The sequence below is a fragment of the Sus scrofa genome, chromosome 6 (assembly GCF_054392235.1).
Source record: "Sus scrofa isolate SSC_HxYL_T2T_F1_AM1 chromosome 6, Sscrofa_HxYL_maternal_Yorkshire_Landrace_v2.0, whole genome shotgun sequence".
NCBI classification, from domain to species: Eukaryota; Metazoa; Chordata; class Mammalia; order Artiodactyla; family Suidae; genus Sus; species Sus scrofa.
Window position 1 is genome coordinate 66,559,276 of NC_139388.1, and position 18,093 is coordinate 66,577,368.

At 46.3% G+C, this 18,093-nt stretch overlaps 3 protein-coding genes across 8 annotated transcripts in view; all 3 read left to right on the plus strand.

The window, feature by feature from the left end:
• The window catches only part of LOC110261339 (zinc finger protein 444), a 996,914-nt gene that overhangs the window by 161,809 nt on the left and 817,012 nt on the right, over nucleotides 1–18,093 (plus strand). The gene's annotated exons all lie outside the window — the stretch shown is intronic.
• The window catches only part of LOC100737142 (uncharacterized), a 117,529-nt gene that overhangs the window by 48,641 nt on the left and 50,795 nt on the right, over nucleotides 1–18,093 (plus strand). The gene's annotated exons all lie outside the window — the stretch shown is intronic.
• The window catches only part of ZSCAN4 (zinc finger and SCAN domain containing 4), a 29,689-nt gene that overhangs the window by 7,683 nt on the left and 3,913 nt on the right, over nucleotides 1–18,093 (plus strand). For 2 of the 6 annotated variants that reach the window (XR_014806866.1, XR_014806865.1), the window contains exons 4-5: nucleotides 618–2,701; nucleotides 3,074–3,417. Coding sequence is in view for 1 of the 6 variants with exons in the window: in XM_084962408.1 (XP_084818534.1) it covers nucleotides 618–1,078 (461 nt within the window). In the remaining 5 variants the exon portion in view is untranslated. Of the gene's footprint in view, nucleotides 1–617; nucleotides 2,702–3,073; nucleotides 3,418–12,290; nucleotides 13,051–14,295; nucleotides 14,347–18,093 lie in introns of those variants that run through there. The other 4 variants (XM_084962407.1, XM_084962405.1, XM_084962408.1 and 1 more) reach the window with 4 other exon arrangements.

An 18,093-nucleotide genomic window follows, 5' to 3' on the forward strand; every position in this document is an offset into this window, starting at 1 on the left:
TTCTGCACAACATCACATGTCATCAGCAGTTAGAATCCTACTAAAAGCCATTGACAGAAGATGGAGCTATAGAACATACTTTTCTCCCTGGGCCACACCCTTTCCTAGTGTCCTGTGGCAGGTGAGGCCTGCATCATTCTGTGATCTTAAGGACCCAGGAAGAACAGCAGTTGCTTCCTCAAGCTAACCCCAACTCTCTTCCTATTGTGTGTGTGTGTTTAAGGCTGCACCCGTAGCACATGGAGGTTCCCAGGCTAGGGGTTGAATTGGAGCTGCAGCTGCCCAGCCTGTGCCACAGCTGCAGCAAGGCGAGATCTAAGCCGCACCTGCAGCCTACACCATAACTCACTGCAATGCCAGATCCTGAACCCACTGAGCAAGGCTAGGGATTGAACCTGCATCCTCATGGACAGTAGTCAGATTCATATCCGTTGAGCCACGACAGGAACTCCCCAACTCTGTTTTCCTGAGAACTCTTTCCTGGACTGATTCTTTCATGTGTTGAATTACATTCACATTTTACAAATGTGAATTTGTAAAAAAAAAAAAAAAAAATTATGTTTTGCCCCCTCCCAAGAACATTAACATATATTTCACCATCACTTCTTTGCTTTCAGGTTGTTGGCCTGGAGCAGAAGATAAGGAAGCATCTTCTGAACAGAGCATTTCTGTAGGAGTATCACAGATCAAGACCATCAAGGCAGATTCATCTCACCAGAAGGCCCAGGCCTTTGAGATGTGTGGCCCACTCCTGAGCGATATCTTGCACTTGCCTGAGCACCAAGGAACACATCTTGGGCAGAAGCCATACACGGATGGGCATCAGAATTTCCCTGCCAAGCTTCAGCAGTACCAGGGACAGCACTTTAGAGAGATACCCTTCAGAAGTTCTGTGCACAGAGCCTTGTTGGTAAAGAGCTGCACAACGCATGTGTCAGGGAGATCCTTTTCCTGTGGGGAGATTGGCAACGACTTCTTAGCCAGTGTGGAATTCTTCCATCAACCAGTGACTCACACTGAAGAGACAAAGGACAGTAATGAGTGTGAGGCTGCCTTTCACGGTGGGAGAAGACAATGAAGCCTTCAGTTACACAGAAACACTAGTTGAGGACCAAAGACTCCTCACTAGAGAAGTGCTTTATGAGTGCAGCAAATGTGGAAAAGCCTGTAGCCGAAGATGTAACCTCATTCAGCACCAGAAAGTCCACACTGGAGAAAGGCCTTATGAGTGCAGCGAATGTGGGAAATCCTTTAGCCAAAGCTACAGCCTCAATAGCCATAAGAAAGTTCACACGGGAGAAAAACCTTATGAGTGCAGGGAATGTGGGAAATCTTTCAGTCAAAGATCTAACCTTATTCAGCATCAGAGGGTTCACACAGGAGAGAAGCCTTATGAGTGCCATGAATGTGGGAAATCTTCTAGCCAAAGCTATAGCCTTAATAGCCATTGGAAAGTTCATACTGGAGAAAAAGCTTATGAATACAGGGAATGTGAAAAATCTTTTAGTCAAAGATCCAACCTCATACATCATCAGAAAGGTCAACCTGGAGAAAGGCTTTATCAGTGTGGTGATTGTGGAAAATCCTTCAGCCGAAGCTCCACGCTCATTCACCACAGGAGACGTCATACTGGAGAAAGGCCTTATGAGTGCAGTAAATGTGGGAAATCCTTTAAGCAAAGCGCCAGTCTCAGTTCACATCAAAAAGTCCACACAGGAGAAAGGCCTTATAAGTGTAGAGAATGTGGAAAATCGTTTAGCTGCAAACCTCACCTCATTATCTGCCTGAGAGTTCATACTGGAGAAAAGTCTTATGAATGTCAAGAGTGTGAAAAATCCTTTAGCTGCAAATCGAACCTCATTGATCACCTAAGAGGTCACCCTGGAGAAAGGCCTTATGACTGTGGAGAGTGTGGGAAATCCTTTAGTCAAAGATCCATCCTCCTTCAACATCAGAGAATGCATAGTGGAGGAGTTCCCGTCGTGGCGCAGTGGTTAACGAATCCGACTAGGAACCATGAGGTTGCGGATTCGGTCCCTGCCCTTGCTCAGTAGGTTAACGATCTGGCGTTGCCGTGAGCTGTGGTGTAGGTTGCAGACGCGGCTTGGATCCTGTGTTGCTGTGGCTCTGGCATAGGCTGGCAGCTACAGCTCCGATTAGACCCCTAGCCTGGGAACCTCCATATGCCGCGGGAGTGGCCCAAGAAATGGCAAAAAAAAAGAGAAAATTCATAGTGGAGAAAGGCCTTATGGCTGCAAAGACTGTGGGAAGTCTTTCAGCTGAAAGTTCAGCCTCATTTACCACTGGAGCGTTCACAGTGGGGAACGACCTCATCAGTGAAGAGTGTGGAAAATCACTTAGCTGCAAATCTAACGTGTTGTTAAACACCTGAGAGTTCACACTGGATAAAGGAGTGTGGAGAATCCTTTAGCCACAGTTGTAGCCACATTTAGCAGCAGAAAGTTCGCACTGGAAAATATGTCTTATGAGTGCAATGAATGTGGGAAATCCCTTAGCTGCTCATCTGATCTCATTCAATACCAGAGACTTCACAATTGTGAACGGCCTTAGATATGCTGGGATATGCAGTTTCCTTCTAGTGTAATTACACAGAAGGAGAGAAGTTGTCACGGAGCCATCTACCTAAATCAAATCCCTACATCTGAAAATCTGAAATGCGGAGATTCCCCTTAAGTCCCAGGTATGTGAGAACCTTTAAGGACCGGTGTAATACTGTCGCACCTGCCCAGGACCCTTGCCAGATTATGTCACTGCCAATTCTATGGCACAATTCATTTCACCTCTGCCTCCTGGCAGGTCCTCACAGTATGCAAACGTTACCTCCCAGTCTGCTTAGGGAAGCTGACCTTTGTATCATCCCCATTTTCAGGGGGAAATAATGTGTAGTCTTAAAGGTGGGGTCCTCATTCCCTTCTCACTTCCGAATGAAGGCATGGACCTGACCCAGTTTTGGCCCAGTGGACCCAATCTGAGTTCTGTTGGTGACTTGCCAGGAAAGATTGCATTTTCAAGGACATGTTAGTAATGTGTGTGTGTGTGTTTGTCTTTTTAGGGCTACTTCTGTGGCATGTGAAAGTCTAAGGGTCAAATCAGAGCTGCAGCTGCCAGTCTACACCACAGGCACAGCAGCTCGAGATCCGAGCCTCGTCTGTGACCTACACCACAGCTCCCAGCAATGCCAGATCCTTAACCCACTGAATGAGGCCTGGGATCGAACCTGTGTCCTCATAGATATTAGTTGGCTTCGTTACCACTGAGCCATGACGGGAACTCCAAGGACATGTTAGTTTCTAGTGACATTGATCTTGGATCTTCCCCAGCCTCCAAGTCCCCAGCCTGGAAACTGCATGCGGTATATTGCTTTGCATTTTGCGATAATAAAGCGTTAATGCTTGAGCCACTTTTGGTCTTGGGGTTCTATTCACTGTGAGGTGACCTGAAAACAGCAGGACTCCACCAGCATTTAGGACCACACAGTTTTCATAGGGGTCCCCTGCTTCATGTGCCTCACATGTCAGTATGATTGAAGAATATAACTCTCTGGTTTTTGCCCAATATGCATTGTTGCCCAGGGTCTCCTAGGAAAAACTGCAGAGCTTTGTGGTCCTAATTAGTGGACTGTGGAAGCAATGCCAAGTAGTTATACTGTGGAGACACACAGGAAGTCTGAGGGCTCTAGTGTTTTTATTTTTAGGGCCGTACCTGTGGTACATGGAGGTTCCCAGGCTAGGGGTTCAATCAGAGCTACCGCTGCCGGCCTACACCACAGCCACAGCCATACAGGACTGTGTATCAGGAATTTTTGTGTGTGTGCTCAGAGAACCCTGAGGAGCTGGGAAGTTTTGGCAACCTCCAGTGCTTCTGGGAACAACATGTATTGTTTTTCTTGTTCACAGGGAATATCCCATAATATGCTTCGCAGTTATCCTGCAAAAGAGCCACATGCACTGATCCCCAGAATTCACTAGATAGTGCCACTGTAAGACTAGGGTCAGGGGAACCGTATTGGTAAAGTAACACTGGAGCGGAAGAGACTGCAGTGAAGTAGACAGAGTGTGCCTCTTCTAAAATTGCATCAGGAGTTCCTGTTGTGGCTCAGTGTGTTAAGAACACGACATAGTGTCCGTGAGGATGTGGGTGCAATCTCTGGCCTTGCTTAGTGGGTTAAGGATTTCCCACTGCATTTTAGCAGCAGAGGTTGCAGATGTGGCTTGGATCTGGTATTGCTGTGGCTGTGTTGTAGGCTGGCAGCCACACCTTCAGTTCAACCCCTGGCTCTGAAACTTCCATATGCTGCAGTTGCAGCAGTAATATGAAAAAAATAAAATTGCATCAGCAAATGCTCCTGTGACTGTGCAGTATCACTGTGCACAGATGCACGGAAATTCTCAAAACCTCCAGGCATATGTATCTTTTGTGGCTGAGATCACTGTCAGAGAAAGTAAGCTCTGGTTTTGTGGATTCCTATAGCTTCTCTGGGATATTCAGCTAAAGGCCATTGCTGCACAGGCAGAGAAACAGACATATAGAGATTAGATCCTTTAGTCCACAGTGTGTCTGTGTGACCAGCCAGTATTTCTCTTAATGCAGGTGGGAAGGGATCCATTGTTCATCAGTATTTGATACCACTAGGGCAAGGCTTCTCCAAGGTCATCAGAAAAGGGGCAGTATAGGATTGCCAGACCTGATTTTCTGAAAAGAGTGGAATATCTAGATTTATCTTTTGAACCATTTTGTAAAGCTTTTTTTTTGTTTGTTTTTTTGTCTCTGCAGGGACACACCTGCGGCATATGGAAGTTCCCAGGCTAGGGGTCCATTTGGAGCTATAGCTGCCGGCCTACTCCATAGCCACAGCAGTGCAGGATCCAAGCCGTGTCTGCGACCTACACCATAGCTCACAGCAACGCCGGATCCTTAACCCACTAAGTGAGGTCAGGGATTGAATCCAAAAACTCATGGTTCCTAGTTGGATTCATTTCTGCTCTGCTACCATAGGAACTCCTATGTTTCTTCTGGGTAAAATGTCTGTTCATATCTTATGCTTATTTTACTTTTCTGTGTTGGGGATATGTTCCTTTTCATTAGCAAGTAATCAGCTTATTTTTGTTCCTCAATTTTTGTGGAACACTGCATTCTATACAGTGTAATTATCACATACACAATATACTTATAAGTTTAAAATGCATTGTTCATATATTCTTCAGTCTAGTCTTTCAATAATATAGTTAAGTCCTAGTTAGTAGTGTTTTCCAATTCCCCTGATATAAATATTCCCACTATGGCCAGTTTCTTTTGTTAAATTTTTTTTTCTTAAAGGATAGGTTGATTTACAATGTTGTGTCAATTTCTGCTATACAGCAAAGTGACCAAGTCATACCCATGTATGTATATTTTTTCTCATATTATCTTCCATCATGTTCCATCACAAGAGATTGGATAGAGTTCCCTGTGCTGTACAGCAGGACTCCATTGCTTAACCATTCTAAATGTAATAGTTTTCATCTACAAACCCAGTCCCCAGAACTTCTCCCTCCCTTGGCAACCACCAGTCTGTCCTCCATTCTGTGAGTCTGTTTCTGTCCTGTAATTAGGTTCATTTGTGCCACATTTTAGATTACACCTATAAGTGGTGTCACATGGTATTTGTCTTTCTCTATCTGACTTCACTTAGTGTGAGAATCTCTAGGAGTTCCAGTAGTGGCTCAGTGGTAACTCCTCTGATTAGTGTCCACTAGTGTCCACGAAGACAAGTGTTCAGTCCCTGGCCTCGCTCAGGGGATTAAGCATCTGGCATTGCTGAGAGCTGTGGTTAGGTTGCAGACACAGCTTGGTTCTTTCATGGCCATGGCTGTGGTGTAGGCTGGCAACTGTAGCTCCAGTTCAACCCCTAGTCTGGGAACTTCCATATGCTATGGGTGTGGCCCCCAAAAAGACAAAAAAAAAAAAAAAAAAAAAAAAAAAAGTATGAGAATCTCTGGTTGCATCCATGTTGCTGAAATGGCATTATTTAGTTCATTTTTATGGCTGAGTAGTAGTCCCTTGTGTATATGTACCACTTCTTAATCCATTCGTCTGTCAACAGACATCATTTCAGTGTCTTCTCTATTGTGGATAGTGCTGCTATGAACACTCAGGTGCATGTATCTTTTTGAATTGTACTTTTGTCTGGATATATGCCCAGGTTTGGGATTGCTGGATCATATGCTAGTTCTGTATTTAGTTTTTGGAGGAACCTCCATACTGTTTTCCATAGTGGTTGTACCAATTTACATTCCCACCAGCAGTGTAAGAGGGTTCCCTTTGCTCCATACCCTCTCCAGCATTTGTTATTTGTAGACTTATTAATGATATCCGTTCTGACTGGTGCGAGGTGGTACCTCATTGTGTTTTAATTTGCATTTCTCTACTAATTAGTGATGTTGAGCATTTTTTCATGTGCCTACTGGCCATCCATATGTCTTCTTTGAAGAAATGTCTCTTTAGGTCTTCTGCCCATTTTTTGATTGGGTTGTTTATTGTTTGCTGTTGAGTTGTGTGAGTCATTTGTATATTTTGGAGACTAAGTCCTTGTTGGTTGCATCATTTGCACCTCTTTTCTCCCATTCCATAGGTTGTCTTTGTTTTTTTTGGTTTCCTTTGCCATGCAAAAGCTTCTAAGTTTGATTAGGTCCCACTGGTTTTTGTTTTTATTTCTATTGCCTTTGGAGTCTGACCTAAGAAAACATGTGTACGGTTGATGTCAGAGAGTGTTTTCCCTGTGTTCTCTTCTAGGAGTTTTACGGTGTCTAATGTTTATGTCTTTAAGCCATTTTGAGCTTATTTTTAAACTGTGCATGGTGTGAGGGCATGTTCTAGTTTCATTGGTTTACATGCAGCTGTCCAGTCTTTCCAGCACCTCTTGCTGAAGCCAAGGGCAATTTCAAAAGTGCCAGCATAATGTCACTGAACATGGAGTTAGGAAGAGTTACTGGAGGCACGTCATTCTAATTCTGCCATATAGGACCAGTAGCTACAGTAAGACACAGATGATAATTAAATAGTAACTTTATTAGGAAGTGACATGTTTTGAATATTTCTTTAATGAAGGTGTAATTGAACATATAAAGTACTCATATTTAAGATGTATGTTTGATGTTTTGATACATTCTTATATCTGTGAAACCGAAATTTTCATAGGAAACGAAAGACAATATATAATAATGGCACTTATTCTGTTAAGTTATTCAGTTAAATACTTAAATTATACAAGAAACAGAAGCAGAACAGGCAAGATACTTGAAGTACAGACAATTCTTGTGGAAAAAAAAAAAAAAAAAAAAACTTTTGCAGAAGTTCCTGAGTCAGGGATTGAACCTGCACCATAGCAGTGACTTGAGCCTCAGTAGCAACAAAGTGGAATCCTTAACCCACTGCACCACAAGGGAATTCTAGAACAAACCCCAACTTTGAAAATGTTTCTTTTTAGGGCACACCTGTGGCATATTGAGGTTCACAGGCTAGGGGTTGAATTGGAGCTGCAGCTGCCGGCCTACGCCACAGCCAGAGCAATGCCAGATCCGAGCTGTGTCTGTGACCTGCACCACAGCTCACAGCAACGCCTGATCCTTAACCCACTGAGCGAGGCCAGCGATCGAACCCGCATCCTAATGGATACTAGTCGGATTCGTTTCTGCTGCACCACAACGGTGTTATTATCTCTAGATATTCTCGATATTATCACCCACAGTTAACAGAGGAGCAAATTTTAATTTTTTTTTTTCTGCTTCGCCTGCAGCTTTTGGAAGTTCCTGGGCCAAGGATCAGACCTGCACCGTGGCAGTGACCTGAGCCACTGCAGTGACAATACTGGATCCTTTACCTGATAAGCCACAAGAGAACTCCATAGCCCCCTAATTTCTGAAGTGACCCAGTGCATATAAACTAGGATTTTTTTTTTTTTTTTTGCCACCTAGGCTGCAGCTGCAGCAACACCAGATCCTTAACCCACTGCACCATGGTAGGAACTCCTCAAAATGTCTTTAACATACAAATCGGGTTCAGGAACTTGAAGTGGAAGTAACCAGTTTTCTTCAGACCTGAGATAGCACCGTACATGTTCAGGGTCCCAGGGGGAATGGCATCTCGTGGTGGCCATTGCTATGTTGATCCCATCCCTTGAGGCCCCTCTACCTCACATAATTCACATGAACAAGGCCATTCTGGAGTTCCCTGGTGGCACAGCAGGTTAAGGATCTGGCATTGGCACTGCTGTGGCATGGGTTTGTTCCCTGGCCCCAGAAATTTTGCATGCTGCAAGTGTGGCAAGACAAACAAACATTTTACTCCAAAGGTACAGATTAAAGTTGCATACATCTTTCCCCACACCACGGCTCAGACAGCTTAATCCATTTGAATTTCCAAATTTAGGACAAATTGTAAAAACTCAAAAACTTTGTCAGATGACCCTCCCCATGCCACCTGTGGTCCAGTGCACTCATACAACAGTCATACAGGAACCTCTTTCCTTGAAGCTTGGGCTGCACACAAATGGCTTTTCCATTCCTCTGCCACCATCAGCATGGTGACAAGTCAATGCCCTCCATGTGTGAACACGTGTCATTAGTAATGACATAGAGGTATACCATCCCAGGGGCATCTCACTGCTAGAGTCCCTGGCAAATCGACATCAGGCCACCATCCCCCGCTACTAGTGCCACTTCCTGAGACTTGACAGTGGCGGCTACCTCTGGATATCTCACTTGACCTCCACCAGATAGGCCACTGTCGAAGCCACCATGCGGAGCCTCACAGAAACAGTCCAGGGAGTTTCTGCTGTGGGTTCAATCCCTGGCCCCAGTCAGTGGGTTAGGATCCAGCATTGCCATGAGCTGCGGTGTAGGTCTCAGACACAGCTCAGATCTGGCATCGCTATGGCTGTGGGGTAGGCCGCAGCTGCGGCTCTGATTTGACCCTTAGTCTGAGAACTTCCATATGCCACGGGTGCGGCCCTTAAAAAAAAAAAGAGCAGTCCTCCTTCCCTTCAGAATTCTGCCCCTTATCCTCAGCAAGCAAAGCTCTTCCCCCAGCACAAATCATTCATTAGACATTTCACCTTCCCCATCAGTTCCAGGCTGCTGGTCTCACAGTGTGCTGCAGTAGCTTATTTAAATAAACCTTATGGCCATATAAAATAAGACCCTATACACAGGCCTCCCTCTGGCCACTGGATCTCATTGTACTAAATTCCCAGCCCTTGGGCCCTCTGCTCCCACCCAAATGCACTAGTCCCATAATAATCTCGCTCGGGGAGTGCTTTTATGGCGCAGTTACGGATCTAATGTCACTGCAATGGCTTGGGTCCTTGGTGTGGTGCAAGTTCAAACCAGAAACATCCATATGCCACCAACACAACCAAAAAAAAAAAAAACAAAAAACACAACAACTCAGGAAGTAAGATCATGGCTCCAGGACCCACACCCCTAACAGTGTGAATAAGCAGAGAAGCCAAGAAAAATTAACACTGGGCTTGTCTCAGAGTTCCCCTTGTGGCTTGTGGTAACAAACCCAACTAGCATACATGAGGATGCAGGTTCATTCCCTGGCCTCGTGTAGTGGGTTAAGCATCTGGTGTTGCCATGAGCTGCGGTCTAGGTCATAGATGCAGCTTGGATCTGGCATGGCTATGGCTGTGGCGTAGGCCAGAAGCTGCAGCTCCGAGATGACCCCTAGCCTGGGAACTCCCATGTGCTGTGGGTGCGGTTCCTACAAATGAAATGAAAAAAATAAAATTGGGCTCATCTCACGGGTTGTGGGCTCCCTGCAACCCTGCAGACCTGAAATAGGAACGTCCCCTGTTCCACACGGTGCCCATACTTCAGTGGGCGCTTGTTGGCTCAGGTTAGGGCACCCATGGAACCAAAGCTAGGTTGTCTGGCTTTTCATAGCTTGGTGCCATCCGCTTTGGGTAAATAACATCCTAGGCCAGGGACACTGCCGGCCATGAACACCCCTACATGGTGATGCGGTGGTTCCTTGGCTCTCTCTTACCGCATTTGACACCCGGCCTCTTGAGCACTCCCTCCACAGCTAATCAGTAGTTGACACTGTACTGTGGTTCCCTCTCAGTGGCAACATTCCGTGCAGGTGAATATGTTATAAGGCTCCCGCTCGGCTGCCTAGCTGGGTTGCAGCCCATCCAGCTGATCTAAGAAAATTTGATCATCACACACCCAGGCCTCGTTGAGCTGTTTGGCCACGTTTCCAAACCTAAACTCCTTCAACTGTTCTCCTGGCCGTCCCTTTAAAACACAAACTCCAGGAGTTCCCGTCGTGGCTCAGCGGTTAACGAACCTGACTAGGATCCATGAGGGCATGGGTTCGACCCCTGGCCTTGCTCCGTGGGTTGAGGACCCGGCGTTGCTGTGAGCTGGGGTGTAGGTCACAGACGCGGCTCGGATCCAGTGTTGCCGTGGCTGTGGTATAGGCTGGCAGCCGTGACTTCGATTCGACTTCTAGCCTGGAAACTGTGATGTGCCACAGGTGCGGCCGTAATAAAATAAAACAGGAACTCCAGCCATTCAGAGTGATCACTCTGAGGTCCTGACCAAGATTCCTACCGCAACATTATCAGTTCTTGGTTGCTTGTGTCAAATTCCGGTTTCAAGGTTTTAGCCCCTAAGGAGCATTGGGTTTATTTCCCTAAAAATTCGTCACTTCTGCTGGCATATCCTCCATATCAGACTCTCCTCTCTTAATATGACATGCTGTCTGCTTTCGGGGCTGCATGTACTCTTTTTGCCTCCTGCCAAAAAAAATTCTGTATCTTCGTGTGTGTGTGTGTGTGTGTGTGTGTGTGTGTGTGTGTGTGTGTGTCTCTCTCTCTCTCTCTCTCTTAAGGGTTGTACCCACAGCATATGGAAGTTCCCAGGCTAGGGGTTGAATTGTCGCTGCAGCTGCCAGCCTATGCTACAGCCACAGCAACACCAGATCTGAGCTGCATCCACAACCTACACTGCAGCTCAAGGCAATGTCAGATCCTTGACCCACTGAGCAAGGCCAGGGATTGAACCCGCAGCCTCATGGATACAAGCCAGTTTGTTGACCTGCTGAGCCACAACGGGTAGTCCTAAATTCTGTGTCTCGATTGTGGTTTTGGTTACATGACTTTATACGTGTGATAAAACTACATAGGAGTTCCCTGGTGGCACAGCAGGTTATGGATCCAGTGCTGTCACTGCATCATCTCAGGTCGCTGGTGTGGCGAAGGTTCAGTCCAGGAACTTCCACGTGCCATGGGTGTGGCCAAAAAAATTTTTTTGGAAAAAAAATAGATCAGGTGTCTATCTTGCTAAATCCCCACATCTTCCCAGAGCAGTTAGAATAACATCCAAATTTCTCATCATAGACTCCAAACCATGTGCCCACCCCTTTCCCCATTGCCCTGGCCACATGGCACCCTCCCCTGCAGCCCTGCTGGCCTTCGCATATTCCAGCAACCAACCAAGCTCTTACTGACCCTGGGGAGTTGGAACGTGCTTTTCTCTTTGCAGGGAGTCTCTGCTTCTGGATGGGGTCTTCAGTGGGCTGCTTCATATCGCCCCTTATATACTGCCTGCTGCCCTTACTTTGCAGTACAGTTTGATGTCCATTTTCCAACATTTCCCGACATGAATCCTGCATCCTGGGGAGAGGAGACATGACCAAAGTTAGCCAACTGGGAGATGGCACAGCTCAAATGAGTTGGAATCCCAATCTTCCCCCAGAGTCCAAGTGCTAAGCTGCTAGCCCTCAAAGGTACTTCACCTATCAATTGAGAAAAGATACAAGGCCAAGCGATTTCAGGTTCAAGCTTCATCATTTTTTTTAAAGGCTTATAATAGTCAAAACATTTTCAAAAAATAAAAAAGCCAAGCATTTTCCATTTTCTCAAGTGGAACAAATTTGGACTTTATGTCTCTCTCTCTCTCATTTTTTTTTTAGAGCTGCACCTGCGGCATATGGAGGTTCCCAGGCTAGGGGTCTAATCGGAGCTACAGCGGCCAGCCTACCCCACAGTCACAGCAACACCAGATCCGAGTCTGCAACTTATAGTACAGCTCACAGCAATGCCGGATCCGTAACCCACTAAAGGGACGTTGTGTTACTGGTGAAAAGCTAAGACAGTAGAGCAATGCAGGGGTCCAGACAGAGGCGCAGGCGTATCATTCGTTTATCTTCCACACTGTTGCCAAAGTAATTCAAAATTGGAAGTACAATATTTTCAACAAATTTTCTTTTTTTTTGCTTTTTAGGGTAAGGAACTCGACTAGTGTGCCTGAGGACTCGGGTACAATCCTGGCCTCCCTCAATGGGTCAGGGATCCGGCGTTGCAGTGAGTTGTGCTATAGGTCGTAGATGCAGCTTGGATCCCTCATGGCTGTGGCTGTGGTGTAGGCCGACAGCTGCAACTCCACTTAGACCCCTAGCCTGGGAACTTCCACATACTGCAATGGGGCCCTAAAAATGCAAAAAACGAAAAAGAAAGATGAAAACATATACCATCTTAAATATAACACAGGGAGAGTGCTCTTTGTCCTTGTTTTAGGCCAAGATTTCTTGCATAGGAGGAAGACCCCACAAACCTAAAAGGAAACTATGATAAACTAGGTTTTAATAGAATTAAAAATTCTTGGGGAGTTCCCATCGTGGCTCAACAGAAATGAATCTGACTAGTATCCATGAGGACTCAGGTTTAATCCCTGGCCTTGCTCAGTGAATTAAGGATCCAGCATCGCCGTGAGCTGTGGTGTAGCTCGCAGACATGTCTTGGATCTGGCATTGCTGTGGCTGTGGTTAGGCTGACAGCTACAGCTCCGATTTGACCCCTATCTTATGCTGTGGGTATGACTCCAAAAAGACAAAAGAAAAAAAAATTCTTGGAGTTCCCATCAAGCAGCACATTTAGTTTAGTTCCCATCCCACTGTACACTCATTTCAATAGGTAACATTAAAAGACTGACAACACCTAGTTTTTGAAGATATGAAGAAAATTGCAACTCTAATACATTGCAGGTAAGAATGTAAAATAGTAAAAATAAATTGGGGGAGTTCCCATTGTGGTGCAGCAGAAACGAATCCGACCAGGAACATGAGGTTTCGTGTTCGATCCCTGGCCTCGGTGGGTTAAGGATCTGGCGTTGCCGTGAGCTGTGATGTAGGTCACAGACTCAGCTTGGATCCTACATTGCTGTAGCTCCAATTTGACCCCTAGCCTGGGAACCTCCATATGCCACAGGTGCGGCCCCTAAAAAGCAAAAAAAAAAAAAAAAAAAAAAGATTGGAAGACACAGGCAGTTAATGAAGTTAATCATTCACTTACCATGTGACATGAATGAAATTAATCGTGTAACATGATCAGGTTAGTCATGTGACAGGATGAAGTTAATCATCCTCTCATCATGTGATGTAGCCTTATTCCTGAATTATAACTGTGGGAGAAATGGAAACCTGTGTCCACAGAAATACTTCTTCATGTTTGCACATTTCCATCAACTTTATTCTTCGAAGCCAAAAACTAGGTAACAGCAAAAACAAAAAACATCCACCTACATATGAATGGTTAAGAAATCATAGGGGGGAGTTCCCGTTGTGGCTTAGTGGTTAACAAATCCGACTAGGAACCATGAGGTTGCGGGTTCGGTCCCTGCCCTTGCTCAGTGGGTTAAGGATCCTGTGTTGCCTGAGCTGTGGTGTAGGTCGCAAACTCGACTCGGATCCCACGTTGCTGTGGCTCTGGCGTAGACCCGAGACTACAGCTTCGATTAGACCCCTAGCCTGGGAATCTCCATATGCTGCAAAAGCGGCCCAAGAAATGGCAAACAAAAAAAAAAAAAAAAAAAAAGGGGGGCGTTCCCTGGTGCTTCAGGGATTAAGGACGTGGCGTTGTCAATGCTGTGACTCAGGTTGAGGCTGTGGCGAGAATTTGATCGCTGGCGGGGAGCTTCTGCATGCCGTGGGCACAGCCAAGAACAAAGGGGGTGAGCAATGTTCTGCTCTTTCCCTTTCCACTAAATGATGTTTTTTTTCGGCTCCCCCCCTGCGGCATATGGAAATTCCTGGGCAGGGGTGGAATCCAAGCCAGAGCTCCCACCTACACCACGGCTGCAGCAATGCCTGATCCTAATCCACAGTGCTGGGCCAGGATCAAACCAGCACCTCCCACAGAGACAAGCTGGATCATTAACTTACTGTACCACAAGGAGATCTTTCCAGTGAATGATCGTAATTTCAGCCTTTGTGATTTTTTTCTTGGACTAGGAACTTCCCTGAGGTGCTCTCTGGCTCACCAGCCTTATCAGTGCACAGGAGGTGAGAATATTAATCTCGTTATCTGCTTTCCTTGTAATCCACAACGTGGCAAAATGGAGAAGTGTTAGCATGTTTGTGTGAGACTCACCTCGGACAAAACGTGACCAGAACATCTGTGAGAGTAAACTTAATTTCCCCCACTTATTGTGCACGTTGTTACATTTCACTGCAGAGATATTAGTGTTTGATTGTGGTCAGTTGCCCCAGGCAATACGGTGTTGTATGGTACCTATTGGAAAGTTGGAGCTGCGGCTGGATGAAGATTCCATCAACAGGCAGATTTTATCCAATCATGTCTTTAAACACATCACTGTCTCAGAGCCTATAAAAGGAGAAGGGCCTTGGGAGGGCACATAAGATGAACTCAGTTCAGAAAGGAAGCCACACAGTCGCTCAGCCTTCAGCCCAACATTACCCAGTTGGAGGTTCAGTCTTTTGGAGGAGGTGAGTTTCCTGAACAAAAGGGAAATTTTCCAATTTCGTATGTGTGAGTGTGCATGGCCTGTGTATGCATGGCTATGGGGAGAAAATTCCTAGTACAAAGGTATCGCTGTCTTTCAGGAATGGGGAGCGTCTAGTGTGACAGCTGCTCGGGTTGTGCAAAATCTGGCCTGACCCAAGTAGACATCTCCTAGGAAAGCCCCTGTTTGGGGTGGGGGGGTTTAGGCTGCACCCTTGGCGTATGGAAGTTCCCAGGCTAGGGGTCCAATCAGAGCTGTAGCCACCGGCTTGTGCTACAGTTATAGCCACAGCAATGCGGGATCCGAGCCTCACCTTGGACCTACCACAGCTCACGGCAACACCAGATCATAACCCACTTTTTGGGGCCAGGGATCAAGCCCAAGTCCTCATGGGTACTAGTTGGGTTTGTTAAGGCTGAGCCACAATAGTTACTCCTAGGAATTCATTTTTATTGCATCTCGTGGAAGTGTAGGTCCATGGCTGACTTGAGTGAGGGTGGGGCTAAAATTACAGGGTGTGTGTTACTGAACGACTCTTACTGAATACTCCCTGTGCTTTGTATCTCTTCATTCATGAGCTCCGGTATCAATGGCAATCAGAGCCCCCATGACAAAGTTGGAGGCCTGATGGGTAATGAGTCTGGGGTCACACAGCTTATAAATGCCAGGCCCCAGACCAAGAACACTGGCAGTCTGGGGATTTTTTGGTTGTGTTTAGTTTTTTTATTGGAATGGAATTGACATGTAACTAGCTTCAGAGGTACATGAGTCAATATTTGCATTCACTTTGAGATGGCCACAGTCAGGCTAGTTACTAATTCATCAGCATGCATGATTACATGTCTTTTGTGGTGGTGAGTATTCTTAATCGGCAATTTCAAATTTCAAGATCGGGGCCATAATAACACGCTGCAGCCTTGTCTGTTTGCAACCGAGCGCATGTCTGCAAGTGCGACCCTATGGTGTGTGTGTGCTGGGGTCTTCTAGAAAGAGACGCCTTGGGAGGCCCGGAGGAAGGGAGAGGCATGAATTTTACAGGAAAAGCGAGAAAGAGACCAGATGTAGATAATCAGCCACGACACCCTAAGGTGGGGTGGGAGGGGTGAGAACAGGCCCAGGCGAGGGCTGGTGGGACCAGGAAGGACTTGATCCTTTTTCCTGAGAGCAGCAGGCAGCTGTGGAGGGAATTAACTGGAGCCGGGGAGCGGGGCCTGAGCAGATTGTGTTTGAAAAGGATTGGCTGGGAAGGTGTGATAAGTGGATTAGGGAAAGGCACGTGTGTGTTCCTTTTCTCCTGTAGGACTTTTCCTAGAATCGCTTTTCCTGTTAATTGATGAGATCAGGGTGGCCAGTCTGATCAGACCAGGGAGGTGGATTCAAAGCATGAAGGGAAAGACACCAACGGACAGAAAGGAGTTAGGTGTTGGGGGCCAGCATAATAGCATGTGCCAAATACCCACGTTTTCTGATTTTGTGGCCTGACATTTGCTTTTTATTTATTTTATTTTATTTTTGCTTTTTAGGGCCACACCCTTGACAGATGGAGGTTCCCAGGCTAAGGTCAAATTGCAACTGTAGCTGCTGGCCTACACCACAGCAGTGCAGGATCGGGGAGCCACGTCTGCGACCTACCCCACAGCTCACAGCAACGCCGGATCCTTAACCCACCGAGCAAGGCCAGGGATCAAACCCCCAACCTCATGGTTCCTAGTCAGATTTGTTTCTACTGCGCCCCCACAGTGGGAGGTCCTCCAGATATTTGCTTTTTAAAAAATAGCAGTCTTGGAGTTCCCATCATGGCACAGTGGTTAATGAATCTGACTAGGAACCATGAGGTTGGAGTTCCCGTTGTGGCTCACCTCATTAAGAACCCGCCTAGTATCCATGCCGATGCCGGTTCCATCCCTGGCCTCGTTGGGTGGGTTAAGGACCCATCATTGCTACAAGTTGCAGCATAGGTTGCAGATGTGCCTGGGATCCAGCGTTGCTGCGGCTGTGGTGCAGGCCAGCAGCTGCAGCTCCAATTCAAGCCCTAGCCTGGGAACTTCCATATGCCACAGGCACAGCCCTAAAAAGCAAAAAGCAATCTTTGAAATGTTAACTGTATACAAAAGTTAAAGTAGAGCAATGATACAGAAAGAGGTTTAATCTATTTGATGTGCTAAGAAATGTGCCTGTGTTTGATCAGAAGATGTGATTGGCAGTCACAGATCACCATTGAGCAATGCAGTCTGTTTCACTTCTGAATCCTACACGCTAGTAGAAAAGGATAGGCATGAAAAACAGGTCAATATACGGAGTTCTCTTTGTGGCTCAGCTGTTAAACGAACCTGACTAGGATCCATGAGGATGCGGGTTTGATCCCTGGCCTCGCTCAGTGGGTTATGAAAGGATTCAGCATTGCGGTGAGCTGTGGTGTAAGTCACAGACGAGGCTTGGATCTCGAGTTGCTGTGGCTGAATCGTAGGCCACAGCTGTAGCTCTGATGCAACCTCTAGCCTGGGAAGTTTCATATGCCTCAAATGCAGACCTAAAAAGCAAAAAATTTAAAAAGAAAAGAAAAAAAACAGGTCAATAATAAAATTATAACTTTGATAAAATCAGTGAAGCAAGTGGGAATTCCATCGTGGCACATGTGGTGCAGCGGAAACCAATCCAACTAGGAACCATGATGTTGCGGGTTCGATCCCTGGCCTCAGTCAGTGGGTTAAGGATCCTGCACTGGAGTTCCCGTCGTGGCTCAGGGGTTAATGAATCTGACTAGGAACCATGAGGTTGCAGGTTCTATCCCTGGCCTTGCTCAGTGGGTTAAGGATCCGGTGTTGCCCTGCACTGTGGTGTAGGTCGAAGATGGGGCTTGGATCCTGAATTGCTGTGGCTGTAGTGTAAGCCGGCGGCTACAGCTCCAATTAGACCCCTAGCCTGGGAACCTCCTTATGCTGTGGATGCGGCCCTAGAAAAGACAAAAAAAAAAAAAAAAAAAAAAAAAGGATCTGTCGTGGCCGTGGGACGTCGTGTAGGTCCTGAACTGTGGTGTAGGTCACAGATGCAGCTTGGATCCTGCGTGGCTGTGGCCGTGGCATAGGCCCGCCATAACCTCCATATGCCTCGGATGTGGCCCTAAAAAGACAAAAAAAAAAATCAGTGAAGCAAGGAGAAATTTTTTTCATAAGGAAGAGAAATTGTTGATGGGAAACAGCGAGACTGTAGAGGTGGAAGTAAAGGGAAAATTTCCTGAGGAATGGATCTGGGGCTGACGTAGGGTGTAGCTGGGTTGGTTCTGCAG